This window comes from Carassius carassius, chromosome 20, assembly GCF_963082965.1.
Source record: "Carassius carassius chromosome 20, fCarCar2.1, whole genome shotgun sequence".
NCBI classification, from domain to species: Eukaryota; Metazoa; Chordata; class Actinopteri; order Cypriniformes; family Cyprinidae; genus Carassius; species Carassius carassius.
Window position 1 is genome coordinate 15,169,819 of NC_081774.1, and position 15,729 is coordinate 15,185,547.

Genomic DNA, 15,729 nt, shown 5'->3' on the forward strand with positions numbered 1-15,729 from the left:
CCTGGGAAAAGCATGATATACCTTTCTGAGAACAGCCTTTTACACAGCTGGAGTCCAAACAAAACAAGGATGCACAACACTTCAGTCTGTTGGGGAGTGTGTAAATCTCAATAGGTATGTTTCTGCCAACCATCATCTGCAGGTTTAACTACAGATTTAATATCAAACTTACTGAGGAACTGTATTGGTTAGATCATAGTGTGGCCTTGTAGATAAAGCTTTAGGCTAAAACAAATCCCACTCTGTTCTGCAATTTTCTTTTTTTAATAAGGTACTTAACCTCAGGTCGTTTCAGGAGGATTGTCCCAGCACTAAGTGTACATTGTTAATGTCTCACTAGATACCCCCTTTTCAGGTCTTGAAGTGTGTGTGTATATATATATATATATATATATATATATATATATATTATATATATATTAGTGGTGGAACGATACATGTATTCATACTGAACTGTCACAGTACGGAAATCTCAGTTTTGTGAGGCCTTACAACGAATATAGGCAATTCACCCAGAATTCAGAAGGGGGCGCCCGCAGCAGTGCAACACTGTTTGATAACAGGCCACTTGAAAACAAAGCCCACTAGACAGTGACCATGTATCTGATTCTGAATGCGTCTCTCACAAACTGACATAGCAATATATTTTAAAGGCTTGTGCACTCAACTGTTGAGTGAACTGTGAAATGGAGCTTTGTGTTTGTGTATCCTACCTCTCTCATTCGGCACAAATTCACATATTCTATAATATTTCCATATTACGATGTAACGTATCTGAATGCTAAACTATTATTTATTAACTCAATTATAGGCTTTGTCTTTAAGTTACAATGGTGACACAGAGGCTGGTGTGCTGATGTTTGGTTCACTGTTTTTTATTTTGATAAAGTACCAACTGTGCTGTTATGTTAGCAATGCTGGAACTGATGTGTTTTGTGTGTGTGTGTGTGTGTGTGTGTGTGTGTGTGCATGTGTGTGTGTGTGTGTGTGTGTGTGTATGCGCACGCGCCGACACAATCACTTTACCTATTTCCTTATATCAGCAGAATCAACTTTTAACACTATTGTCTTATTAATAATGCATCACTGTATAAAAGTCTGCTTGTATTTGTGTACACACACAATGAAAACAAAACATTGTGCTTTTGTAAAATAAAGAAAACAAATAGGATGTCTTTCTGCCATTTGAGTCTCTTGTCTGTGAACAAATTAAGCATCACAAATATATAGGCAACATTATAATTTTCCCCCTTGTTTATCTATAAACTAAATAAATATATTTCATGAATGAATTCCTTGTATGTATATATGTACTGCAGACTATATATATATGTATATATATAACAATGTAATAATATTTAGTATTTTTACATCTAGGCGGGAAAAAAACTGTAATTTATACTGTCTATTCAAAATAAATGAAAAGAAAAAAATCACAAAATTACACACACAAAAATGGCATATTTTGTCTCATACCATAAAAGTGTACATTTTAACAAGCTATTAATAATGATCTATGTGGTATTTTGAGCTAAAATTTCACATATGCATTCTGGGGACATCATCTTGTAAAAAACGGGCATAATAGGTAACCTTTAAATATGAATTATATGAAAAAATTAAACTGTTTTTGCTTTACTTTGGATCAAATAAATGTAGACTTGGTGAGTAGAAGAGATTCTTTAAAAATATATATATATATATATAGATTACTGTTCAAAAACTGTGTGCCACCCATGTGACATCCTGCTCCATGTAAAATAAAACAACTTTTATTAGGCTACTGATATTCTTAAATGAGGAAATAATTACTGAGTGCACATACCACATACCACAGTAATTCAGTTCATACATAAAAAAACAATTTAAAATTTTAAGCATTTAAGTCAGTATAGCCCATCCTCTTTGATTCAAGTGTCTAGCCAAGTGTTTCTTATGACCCGGAGGAAATTGAAAGTACTTTTAAATCAAGCTTGAAAACATAGCAGGGCAGGCGCCTGCTGGTCTGGTGGTGAGGGCTTTGCTTGGCACTCATAGCACTGAGTCAACGTGCCGAGATGTGCTTGTCCTCGCCTGGAAGGTCGACTGACCCCGTCATGAGGAGTTTGTTACGCCTGGACAACTGGGGGATTTCTCTTGACAAGGTAGGAGCCATTAAAGCACACCTTGTGCCTGTTTGGCTGTGTAGCCCTGAGTGACCCTGTCTCTGTGAATCACAGCTGATGATATTCATGTGCTGAGAACACAGGGGACAGACTCAGGAGCAGGCAGCCAGGCTGTAGGCGTCTGAACAAATGGATCATGTGGTGATGTGCTGCTCTGGGATGCGACCACTATTAATGTAACAGCACTAGTCTGGGTATTTTAGAGTTTGTTCTCCCAGTAGATACTGTTATATATAATATATATGCTGTTTTTCTGAATAATATGGCCTAAAATGTCTTTGAACCAACTTTTAGTACAACAACACAGCAACAGCTGATGAATACATATGTTGCAGCTTTAAAGGAATACTACAGGTGATTTCATATATATATATATATATATATATATATATATATATATATATACACTGTAAACATGTTTTTGAATATCAGACTATAGGTATATAGACTTAAATACAAGTCTATAGACACAAAAATAACCTCAATATATTTCTTCAAAGAGATAAATTGCCCAAAAATTTAAATGTAAAATACAATATTTTGAATGAATAAAATAAAATAAAATGTTGTTTTGGAAAACAAAATTTATTTCATTACATTAACTAAAAGATTTTAAACCCTCTTCAAATTATCTTCTTTTGTGTTTAGCAAAAAAAAAAAAAACAACTCACAAGTTTGAAACAGCTTTGTGTGAGTAAATGATGAATACATTTAGATCTACCACAAAACTTTGTGGCAGCATTTCATTGCAATAAATACATCAAATTAATAATACATTAAATGTCTTATCGATGCTGTAATCAGTTGTGCTGCTTATCATTTTTGTGGAAGCCATGATACATTTTTAGGATTCTTTGAAGAACAGACATTTTAAAAAACAGCATTTATGCAAAATATCAGTCTTTTATGATATTATAAATGTCTTTACTGTCCCTTTAATGCATCTTTGGCTGAACATGAATTTGAACAGTAGTGTGTGTAGTAATGCATATTTTCATAGACTTTTTTAATTAAACAAAAATTATGTGAAACTGTATGATTCATTTGGGAGCTGATTGGTTTGTTTTATAGCTTAGAATTATTTACAGAATAATATTTTGATATCCATATGGATATCTTTTGGAAAAAGACCATTTGACAATTTCATGTTTGGTTGAAGTACAGCTTTAAGTGATGAGCTGTGTGCTTAAAAATAATAAAATCTTCAGCTTTCCAACTTACTTCCATAGTCCCTGATCGTGAAGTTTCTGTTCCTGGTCTGTGAAGGGGATTTGAAGTAGAATCGGTGCTCTACAGCGGGCATGTCCCTGTCTGTTGCGCTGATGATCTGAATCACCTAGAGAACAGTCAGCTGAATCAATCACCACAGAAAGAGCTTGCATATTTCGTAAAAGCACTTATAGTGTTGAAAAGGCAGCAGTAGTCTGTTTGATTGACAGAGCTGATGTGCTTGTCTCATCAAATCTCAAAGGGATCATTTGAGGCTGCTTACTGCCTTTATGACTCATCCACATGGGGCAGAACTTATGACAGGTGCGCTGCCAACTCCACAGACCTCTGATGACAAAGTCATGCATTCTGAGAGATTGACAGGATTTTATGTGGCAGAGAAAAATATCTAGTACTCCATTCCCTTATTATATTATGAATATGCTTTTTTACTATCAATGTTTGAAAATAAATGTTATTCTCCAGGCACTAGAAAAACCATGCAGATCTGTGAAAGTAATGTTTTAAACGGGTTCAGCACTGAACTAATCATCAACCAATCTGTCATTGGACATACAGATAGTCCCGCCCCTAACTCAAGCTATTGGCTGAGCCATTATTGTTGTGTCTTGCTTGTTAATGTTAATGTTTTTCAAATACAGCTGTTTCTGCATATTTAACTGGGAAAAAGTTTAAAACTTAAACAAATGTACCCAAGCATTTTTTTAACCATTTGATATTATTAATAATAATCATATATATTTCTTCTTGTAAGGCATAAAGGATCATTCATAAAAAAGTAAAAAGTGTGTAATTTTATTGTAATTTATTGTAATTTTAAATTTTATTTAAGTGTGTAATATTCACTTTTGTTTTTTGATGTGTATTTATATTTATCATGATCTTTTGTTTTTATTGTTGTCCAAAATTAAGTAAATACTAATACATTGATCATTTTCAGTGTCTTAAGAAATGTTTATTAAACTGAAATGAATAATCTATAAATGCTCTACAGATATAGATCTGCAAATTAAGAATTAGTCAGAAATATGAACTTCTAGTCAAAATTCAATCAAAAGTTTTAAACAATACAGTTTGGTAAACTACATTTGTGTCTGTAGTGAATTCTGAAATGGCTTTGTTGTGTCATTTATTTCACAAATTTCTACATATAAGCAAGGGAACTTCGCTCTCTGGTATGAAAGACTGAATAGGGAGACACTGATAGGCAGCGTTGTACTGGGAGTAGCTCTCTTTCAGCATGAAAGGAGAAGATCAAGGGCACGGTTCGCTCACATTAATTCACTGAAAGCACCAACAACAGGCCCAGAAACGTAAATTGAAGCACAGGTTATTCACACACACACACACACACACACACACACACACACACACACACACACACACACACACACACACACACTTACCTGTCCTACTTTCGCATTTTCACAAACAAATGTTTCATACACAAAGGCAAGTTCTGGAGGAAATTCATTGACATCCAGCACTTTGATTGTGACAGTGACTTTGCTGGACAGCAGGGGGTTGTCTGAAAGATCAAACAAAGTATTGTCCATGAATCAGATCAGTGAAAACTGCAAAAATGTCAGACACATTTCATATTTGAAAAAGGAAAGAAATAGGACAAATTAAGAATTCAGAAAGTCTTTGACATGTTATACGGACACCCAGTAACACTCCTGAGGATCTGATGATTTTGAAGTTGCTTTAATGTTACAATTAAATCTTTATAATGCATCCATTGTAGCTACAAAAACATCTTTGCTGGATCATTCATATCTGAATAAAACTTTATAGTTGCTTTTCATTTGCAAATCAGCTTGATGCGAAATCATTTACTTATTTATCTAGTCTTTTGACAAATATCTTATTTTAACTGGATTGGTCTTTTATGATTTTGACATTTTATTTTAGCCTGCATGAGTGAAGCAATGCTGTATTTTCATTATTGTCCACTAGATGGAGATGTGGTCTTTAGAAATGTGGACTGGTAAAAATGTTTGTCCTCATTTCAATCTGCAGTTGTATTATAAATGTAAACCTGATTGGTTATCTAGGCTGTGCATCTGGATAAAACACAATCCACCATACTTACTAACTTTTGTTGCTACAACAGTGACGTTGTGTTTTGTATTTCTCTCTCTGTCCAGGGCTTCATTGACAGACAGAGTTCCTTCAACAGGGTCAATGTCAAAGTGGTTTTCAGAGTCCTTTCTCCGCTCAACAGAATATCTACAAACCAAAAAAGACTTCCAATGTATAGAAAAAATACACCGAGACATATCAAAATATCTTCTTTTGTGTTTTACAGAAGAAAGAAAGTCATACAGGTTTAGAATGACATGAGAGTAAATACATTTTATGTGAACTATCTAAGTACAGTATCTTTTGTGGGACATTCAATAACTGAAAGCTGAAAGGTGAAATGTAATAGTAGAGTCTTTGATTCTTCCTTTCTAGTGATTTTTTTTTTTTTTGAACAAATGACTCATGCAGGCTCCTTCTCTGATTTGTTTAATGGCCCTTCCTGTAGGCTACGCTAGTAGATGGCCACCAGTGAGTGAGTCAGTTTTGAGTCTAATTCATGACTGATCTAGCCCAAAGGATTCTGTGTTTGAGTCTTGAATAGTTCAGCTCCATTCGGTCTTGTTCTACTTCTGACTGAATTTATGACTGAAAATATAAAAACTATTTAAAAAAAAAAAAATTATTCTCGCTTTGATTGTGAATATGGCCACCCTATAAGGCCATGGAGAGCAACAGTCAGCTTCCCCGAAGAATAACTTTCCATTATAACTTCAAGATTGTTAGTTAATGGTATATGCTTTTTCTGAAGTCCCACATTAAAGGGTTACTCCACCCCAAAATGAAAATGTTGTCATTAATTTCTTACCCCCATGTCGTTCCAAACCCGTAAAAGCTCTGTTAGTCTTCGGAACACTATTTAAGATATTTTGGATGAAAACCTTGAGGCTAGAGACTGTCACATAAACGGGAACACTTTTTGTAAGCGAAGAAAAAAAAAATAACCACTTTATTCTATGATTCTTTTGTCAGCGGTCTCCTCTGAGTTACTCTATATCACCGTATGCTGGGTATTCACTTCTGTGTCCACAGCGCATCCTTGTGGCACGGAGGACACAGAAGAGCAATGCAAGTCTGATGGCAGATGGAGTATTGTGGCGATGACTTTTCATGTCTTTTATGGACCTTGACACTGTTATTTACTTGGCAGTCTATGGACAGTCTCAAGCCGCCAGGTTTTTATCAAAAATATCTTAAATTGTGTTCTGAAGACGAACAGAGCTTTTACGGGTTTGGAACGACATGTGGGTAAGTGATTAAAGACAACCTTTTCATTTTGGGGTGGAGTAACCCTTTAAGCCTCACCTTCCCTCATTAAAGCTTTATTATTTTTGTCAGATTTTTCAAATACTGCCATGCTTTAAATCAACATTTAAATCTTCAATAATTGCGCGATTCAGCAATTATCTAAGTTAGTTTGTTTCATGTCTTACAACTCATAATGAACACTTCCTTTGTGAGTAAATAAATAAATAATAAAACAAAATGTAATAATAATAATAATAATAATAATAATAATAATAATAGAAAACATATTTCCAGAACCAAGGTCAATGAAAAAGTGGATGAGTTGCAAAGCATAGTCACATCCTCCTGCTACAAGGGAGAGGCTTCAGTGGACAGAAAAAATAAATGCTGGGTAGGTTGAAACTTTGTTTTCTTAAAAGATTTGTTCAGAAACAAGTCTTGCGTTAATAGATGATAATGGAATTTCTGTTGGATTTTCATTGATTTAACATACAGCTAATGTAGGTTTAATTGGTACAATTTACTTTACAAAGATTTTAACTGCCATTTACAGTATAGAGCCCTGAAATAAATGTAGCTATATTAAAGTAAAAAAATTTCCATCAATACATTTTGCAAAATTACTCCATATCCACTGGCACAATGGGAATTTATAATGTCAGAAGAGGACACTTTGTCCAAAAATAAAATTAAAGCATATTTTTATTTGTGTGTGTGTGTTAAAACTACATCTGTTATTATATATCTAAGTTATTTTATTAAAAATAACTCTAATTATACACATTTGATTAAACACATAAAATCGGTCACTACTGTAGATGCTGTTGTAGAATAATATTTGTACACTTTCTGCTTTCTGTCTGCATGTGTATGAGCACTCTTGTTCTCTTTGAACTAGTCTGCTGTGACCTGCAGAGACCCCCGTTTCTTTAATATAAGCAGCCTATAGTTGATCAGTAAAGAAAGAGGAAGCCGGCTTTTTCTCTGTAGCACCAGACATTTGTCAGGGTTACAATCTGCCCCTTCTTTTCTGTCTCAGATGTCTCTCGGTCTGCTTGCCTGAGGTTTTTTGCTATACAAGCAAAACCTCATCCAGATATTCATCTGGATTCTTCTAGTAAGTGCTACTGAACACTGAACTTCACAAGCTGCAGTTCTGCTGTCAGATCACCCCTCATTATATATTCTATCCTCTGGGTAAGTTTAGTAAGTTATACATTTTAAATAAAGAAAACCTGACTGGGGGCAGTCTGAATATATAAATCAGATCTAATGGATGTTTGGAAATGTATTATACCCATGATACATATTATTTTTTGCAATGCATGTACATTGCAGGGTTACTGTATATCATGAGACATGCAAGTACATCAAACACAAAACAGTGCCTATCCACTTCATGTTCCCCATAAGAATAAAAAAACAAACAAACCAACAACTAGCTACAAGCTGAATCACAACATTCCAAACTTTGATTTAAAAAAAGAAAAAAAAAAAGTTTTTGAAAACCACACAAAAAGACAAAAGTAAAAGAATGGTTACTTAACAGTTAATGAGAGAAACAACAGCTGAATCTAAAACATTCTTTTGGCATGATTTGCTTGGGAGTTTTTTCTTGGGAGTCTCAAAATGCTATAAGTCCATTTTGATTAACTTGAGTAAAAATGTGATTACCAAGAAAGGAGAAAGGGCTTTAAATGTTCACATAGCACCCCCCCCCCCTCACCTGAGGGTTGTCACCCCTAAAAATATTAAAAACCACGCTATGTGTTGTAAATAACAATGTGTTATACTTACAAAACATAATTGTGTAAAAGCAATGCAAACAGTACAAAAATGCATTTTATGTTTAGAAACATTTTGAGTTTCACATTCAGCAGATCCAACACTCAAAAGGTGCTTTAAGGATGCCATATAAGACCCTTTTTGCCTAAATGGTTCCATAAAGAACCTTAAACATCTGAAGAGCCTTTCTGATTCACAAAAGTTCTTTGTGGTGAAAGAAGGTTCTTCAGATAAAAAGTGCGAAAGAGATGATTCTTTAAAGAACCTTAGACTGAATTTGAACTAAATACTGAACTCATTATTAACTACCCATACAATAACATGAACCCATGGCTTGTTAATGCATTATTTTGACATGACTTTACTCAAGGGGGCCCAATCATAATTAATTCACCATTAACTACTAAATTCATCTTATTCAGCAGTGGCGTTCTTGAAAGAATCAGGTTTCAAACAAATCGTTCCAGCAAATATCTCAATCATTTTATTTTTGTATTTTTTTTAAGATGAAACATCAGTTTGTCAGGAACAGGGATGCACAATAGGTTGGTGGTGAAGGAAATGCTGGTATATTGCCCTTTACTAAACTAAAATATAATATATTCACAAATGTTAAGACTAATATGTTAAATAACGTAATATATATATATATATATATATTAGTGGTGGGCCGCTATCTGCGTTAACGTGCTGCATTAATGCGAGACTCTTATTGGGCGATAAAAAAAATATCGCCGTTAATCTATTCTCAAAGTTGGGTTGAGAGCTGGGTCTATACTAAGCAAGCTATGATGACTTTCACCTTGATTTTTTAGCGCGGATGTATACCTAGACAAATCTGTAGGGGGCGAGAATGATTCTTTAAACCTACTGTGAAATTACCACATCAAACATGACGTGCTAACACGGTGCGCACGCAGAGAGAGAGCTGTGTATCATGGACAGCGACACTGAACAGAGCTCTCTTCTGCGAAGTTCTCCTCGAAGTCCCTCCTGCACTTGAACGAACAAAAACAAATCGCAGTTTGAATAAACAAAAAGATGTAAAAGAGCCCAATTCAGCACCGCGGTGTTCTGGTGTTCAGGGCTCACGCAGAGAAAGGCGTCTCAAAACACCAAATCTGCCTTAGAAAGTATGCTCAAAAAAACTGTCAGTTCCTTTTCAGGAACGAGACGCTGCGTCTAGCGCTTTGGGGAACGTCCCTGACGAGACCGACTCTGAATATCGTGTGCAATCCGTCCATCGGAAAGGCGTGACGTCACGGGCGGGGTGACGTAGCGACCAGGAAGCTATAAAAGCACGTGCCGTGCAGCTGGCCTCAGCTTCGCGTCTGTCAGCAAGCGCTCTGTGTGTGCATGTCAAAAGTCTGTCCCGTTGGTCCTATTTATTGTTGTCTGTCCCTTAGCCATTAAAAGATCGCTAAAACAGCTCAATATGCCAAAACTAAAGCAAAAGACCAAACATATGAAGGGCGATTCCAAGCCACGTTATAGATTGTGTGTTCCTCCCTGTCCTCGCTACATTACGAGCGGGGATACACACAGTCTGTGCGTGGCTTGCCTGGGATCGAAGCACGCTGAGTCGGCTCTCGAGGGGGCCGACTGTCCGCATTGCGAGCGATTGCCAATGCGGACGCTTCGATCCCGGAGGGCTCTCTTCGAGGAGGGAGCCTTCACCAGCGTTCCTCGCGGTGCTGGCCCCGCTTCTGCCGAGGCAGAGCGGCTGCTGCACTCGTGGGGATCGCAGGTGGATCTGTCAGAGGGAATGGAGACGGGCCAGTCCTTATCTCCTTCCTTATCTGCCAGATCCGGTGCCCAAACCCTGGGTTCGGAAGCACGCTCGTCGGTTTCTTCCCCCCAGGGTGAGGGATCAACTCTTCACCTCTCTTCCTCCGAGGAGGTCGATGTGGAGTCGGTTGCTGGGGATTCGCCACCCCTGTCGCCCCAGTATGAGGAGCTGTTGGAGGTGGTTACGCGAGCAGTAGATAAATTAAAAATCGAATGGCCTGCTGAAAAACAGACCGAGCCGCAGAGAAGCAAGCTAGACGAACGCTTTCTGCGGCCGAGGCAACCACCTCCACGTCGGAGCCTTCCATATTTTCCCGATCTCCACGATGAGTTGTCGAGATCGTGGAACCACCCTTATTCAACCCGCCTCTTCGGCCCCGATTCACTATATTATGGCAACGTGATGGGGCTTGGAGAGCGGGGTTATAGAGCGATGCCACGGGTCGAACAGACGCTCGCGGGCTATCTGTCGCCCGGTTCGGCATCGTCTCTTAAGGCTCCGACATTGCCCACTAAGCCTCTTCGAGTTACATCATCGCTAGTGGGCAAAGGTTATGTGGCAGCAGGTCAGGCTGGGGCTTGCCTTCACACTATGGCAGTCCTTCAAGCTTATCAGGCTGACCTGCTGAGAGATGTCGATGAGGGGGAGGGGATTAAGTCTGGGGATATAGAAGAACTCAGAAAGACCGCTGATCTCTCCCTCCGCGCCACTAAAGAGACCGCTCGCGCAATTGGGCGGTCTATGGCAGCCTTAGTGGCCGCGGAGAGGCATTTGTGGCTGACCCTGTCAGAGATAAAGGAAAGAGACAGGGTCTGCCTCCTGGACGCCCCGCTTCAAGCCTCGGGCCTGTTTGGCGACACAGTCAACACTGTCGTCGACAGGTTCCAGGAGGCACGCAAACAGGCGGCGGCGTTCCAGAGTATCCTCCCTCGTCTCTCTCGTGGTGCATCTGGGCGGGAGATGACCACGCCACATACCGGCTCCTCATACCGGGAAGTACAGAAACAGAGTGTCGCCGCTCGTGCTCCCCCACGTCGGGATCGAGGGCCCCAGCGACGCTCTGAGTCGGGGGCTTCTAGGGCGAAAGCCGATTTAAGATCTGTCATTGAAGCCCGGAAGTCCTCGACGAAAAGATCCTGACGCCAGGATCCAGAGGGCAGCCCCTGCTGGGGTAGAGCGCGGTCCACCTCATTATACGGTGCCCGCCTCACCTCAGTGCCCTCAGGAGGTCGGCCTGCCAACCCTGCCAGAGTTTCAGGGCGCAGCGGCCTCCAGCGAGCGCTACTCCCAGTTATTTTCGCCCGTGAGCGCAGCGGAGCTGGGATGCTCGCCGCCCCTTCGGGGGCCTCTTACACCAGAGGTCAGTCTCGAGAGACTGATTCCCTTAGTAGATTATTTAGCAGCGTGGAAGCTACTGCCAAATGTATCTCAGTGGGTCCTGCGTACAATAGAAAGAGGCTATTGCATTCAGTTCGGTCATCCACCACCGAAGTTCAACGGGGTTACACCGACTGTGGTCGGCCCCCAGCAGGCTCTGGTTATGGAACAAGAAGTGAATACCCTATTAAGGAAGGGGGCCATCGAGGTGGTCCCTCCTCTAGACAGGGAATCCGGATTCTACAGCCGGTATTTCATAGTTCCAAAGAAGGATGGGGGGTTGCGTCCGATCTTAGACTTACGTCTCCTGAACCGCTCAGTTATGCCACTGAAGTTCAAAATGCTCACTGTCAATCAGGTGGTAGCTCAAATCAGATCCGAGGACTGGTTTGTCACAATAGATCTCAAAGACGCATACTTCCACATATCCATCCTTCCACAACACAGGAGGTTTCTGAGGTTCGCTTTCGGGGGCAAAGCTTATCAATATCGAGTACTTCCCTTTGGCCTCGCACTCTCACCCCGCACGTTCACGAAATGTGTAGATGCGGCTCTGGTATCCCTCCGTATGCAGGGCATCCGCATTCTAAATTATATCGACGATTGGTTGATTCTAGCTCAATCAGAGCAGATGGCGGTTCGACATCGAGATGTCGTTCTCGCACACATGGGGGAGCTGGGTTTGAGACTAAACGCCAAGAAGAGTGTACTTTCTCCAGTTCAGAGAACCACCTATCTAGGCGTAGTGTGGAATTCGACCACGATGCAGGCACGCTTGTCTCCTGCTCGGATCGAGTCGATCCTCACATCAGTCGAGAGAGTCAAAGAAGGCCAGTCACTCACTGTCAAACAATTCCAGAGATTGTTAGGGCTGATGGCAGCTGCGTCCAACGTGATACCTTTTGGCCTGCTGTACATGAGACCCCTACAGTGGTGGCTCAAGTCCAAGGGCTTTTCCCCGAGGGGAAATCCACTTCGAGTTATCAAGGTCACGCGGCGGTGCCTTCGTGCCTTAGACATGTGGAAGAAACCTTGGTTCTTGAATCAGGGCACGGTGCTGGGAGCTCCTTGTCGCCGTGTAACGCTAGCGACAGACGCGTCCCTCACCGGTTGGGGTGCGGTCATGAGTGGCCACCCTGCCCGCGGTCTGTGGAGCGATCGCCATCTGACATGGCACATCAATTGCCTAGAGATGCTAGCAGTCTATCGAGCATTGAAATATTTCCTCCCAGACCTGAGAGGTCACCATGTGTTGGTGCGCACCGACAACACATCAGTGGTCTCTTATATCAATCACCAGGGGGGTCTGCGTTCACGCCCCTTGTACAAGCTGGCACACCAGATCCTTCTGTGGTCCCAGGGCAAACTCCTCTCGATCAGAGCGGTGTATATTCCTGGGAGGTTGAATGTGGGAGCAGACATACTGTCGAGGCAGAGGCCGAGGCCTGGGGAATGGATGCTTCACCCCGAGGTGGTGAAGCAGATATGGAGAGTATTTGGCACAGCCCAGGTGGACCTCTTTGCGACTCAGGAGACATCGCAATGTCCCCTCTGGTTCTCTCTAGTTCATCCAGCTCCTCTGGGACTGGACGCTATGGTACAGACCTGGCCGAGGCTTCGTCTGTATGCTTTTCCCCCTATCGCTCTGCTCCCGGGAGTTCTGGCGAGAGTACGCCAGGACGGGGTCCGTCTGTTATTAGTAGCCCCGTTCTGGCCGGGCAGACCATGGTTCTCAGATCTAGTCTCGCTCCTCGACGGCTCTCCGTGGGAGATACCGATCAGGACAGACCTACTCTCACAGGCGCAGGGCATGATAATTCACCCTCGCCCGGAGTTGTGGAAGCTGTGGGTGTGGCCCCTGAGGGGGCACAACTGTTAGCAGCCGGTCTCTCAACCGAGGTTGTTGAGACCCTACTCCAATCCAGAGCTCCCGCTACGAGGAAACTGTACGCCCTGAAGTGGAAACTCTTCACTTCATGGTGCAGAGACCGCCAGCTTGACCCAGCAAACTGCCCAGTTGGTACAGTTCTGGAGTTTTTACAAGCCAGGCTCTCTGCGGGGTTATCCCACTCCACCTTAAAGGTTTACGTGGCGGCCATAGCTGCTTTCCATGTCCCTTTCAATGATCAGTCAGTGGGTAGACACGCCCTAGTTACACGTTTCCTCCGAGGTGCACTGAGGCTGAGACCTCCAGTACGGTCCCGTGTTCCCCCCTGGGATTTGGTTGTGGTGCTAGAGGCTCTTTGTAAAGCTCCATTCGAGCCAATTCAAGACATCTCAGACAGACATCTAACAATTAAAACTGCCCTGTTACTGGCAATCACCTCTCTAAAGAGAGTTGGAGATCTCCAGGCCCTCTCGGTGGCCCCTACCTACCTAGACTTTGCCCCTGGTATGGCCAAAGCATTCTTACACCCTCGAGCGGGTTATGTTCCGAAGGTTCCCTCTGTCACACCACAACCTATCGTACTGCAGGCCTTCTGTCCTCCTCCCTTTCGGGAGCCAGACCAAGAGAAGCTAAACTGTATGTGTCCAGTGCGAGCACTGGACGCATACGTCCACAGAGCTGCCCTGTGGAGAAAATCCGACCAACTGCTTGTTTGCTACGGTCCTACTAATAAGGGTTCTCCTGCCACCAAGCAGACCCTTAGTCGTTGGATAGTCGAGGCTATCAACGTCTCCTATGAGTCCTCTGGTCTTCCCCCTCCTTTGGGGGCCAAGGCTCACTCTACTCGGGGTATGGCGGCCTCCAAGGCCTTCTCAGCAGGTGTGTCCCTATTGGACATCTGCAACGCTGCGGGGTGGTCCACGCCCTCCACATTTGTCCGATTTTACAATCTTGACATGCGAGCCACGCCGGGCTCTTCTGTTCTCTCGTCTTAGCTGTGCTCTTCGGATACACACTAGGCAGGGATTTGGAAGTCTGGCAGCGTTGGCACATCGTTCCCCAAAGCGCTAGACGCAGCTCGAGTTCCTGAAAAGGAACGCCTCAAGGTTACGTATGTAACCCTAGTTCCTTGAAGGAACGAGACGCTGCGTCGCAAAGCCATACTCCCGGCACCCCTGCCGGCGCTTGCTTCCCTACTCGAAGCTGAGGCCAGCTGCACGGCACGTGCTTTTATAGCTTCCTGGTCGCTACGTCACCCCGCCCGTGACGTCACGCCTTTCCGATGGACGGATTGCACACGATATTCAGAGTCGGTCTCGTCAGGGACGTTCCCCAAAGCGCTAGACGCAGCGTCTCGTTCCTTCAAGGAACTAGGGTTATTTTGAAGACATTGAAGACTATCCAGTGCTATTTTACATTTAATTATTCAGTTTCTGTACCTTGACACCTACAAACTTGAAAAAAAACTTAAACATTGTGTAAATAGCACAAATAAATAAAAACGAACAAACATACAAATTAAACAATTTCAAACCGGGCCCAAAATGGAAATTTTTCCCAAACACGGAAAATGTGTGAAACAGGCGTAAGGTTGTTTGCACCTTGTGCAATGTGGAATTCATTTACAGCTTTCTCAGGCAGTTTGTGATGCATTTTGGAAACAGGAGATGAGCCCCTGGTCTAATGCACCACCTGGCTTGAGAAACCTGTTCTAAAAGACTTACTTTTAGTCATTATTTTATTTGGGTAGCACACATATTCTGAATGTTTTCGACAGAATTCAAATGAGCCATTTTAATCTAGATTAATCTAGATTAATTCCAAGATTACAGTGAGATTAATCTAGATTAAAAAATGTATGCCCACCACTAATATATATATATATATATATATATATATATATATATATATATATATATATATATATATATATATATATGACCCGTATAGTAGTTTATATGCAGTCCTTTGGCATCTCCCTGTGGCATTGTTTGGGATGGCAGGTTGACTTGTGCTTATATGTTAAAATTACTGTATAATTGAATTTTATATACTTTAAAGTTGTATAGAATATCTGCAGTGACATTTTTTGGAAATTATGTTTGCAAAAAAGAACATGAGATTTTTAAAGCTCTCTTGAATTTTTTTTGTTAAAAAAATAC

The 15,729-nt window shown here is 41.5% G+C and overlaps 1 protein-coding gene across 2 annotated transcripts in view; it reads right to left on the minus strand.

Moving 5' to 3' along the window:
* cdh12a (cadherin 12, type 2a (N-cadherin 2)) overlaps positions 1-15,729 on the minus strand; it is a 358,772-nt gene that overhangs the window by 306,751 nt on the left and 36,292 nt on the right. For both annotated transcript variants that reach the window (XR_009422584.1, XM_059501815.1), the window contains exons 8-10: positions 5,491-5,627; positions 4,802-4,923; positions 3,387-3,501 (exon numbers count right to left, since the gene is read on the minus strand). Coding sequence is in view for 1 of the 2 variants with exons in the window: in XM_059501815.1 (XP_059357798.1) it covers positions 3,387-3,501; positions 4,802-4,923; positions 5,491-5,627 (374 nt within the window). In the remaining variant the exon portion in view is untranslated. The remainder of the gene's footprint in view (positions 1-3,386; positions 3,502-4,801; positions 4,924-5,490; positions 5,628-15,729) is intronic.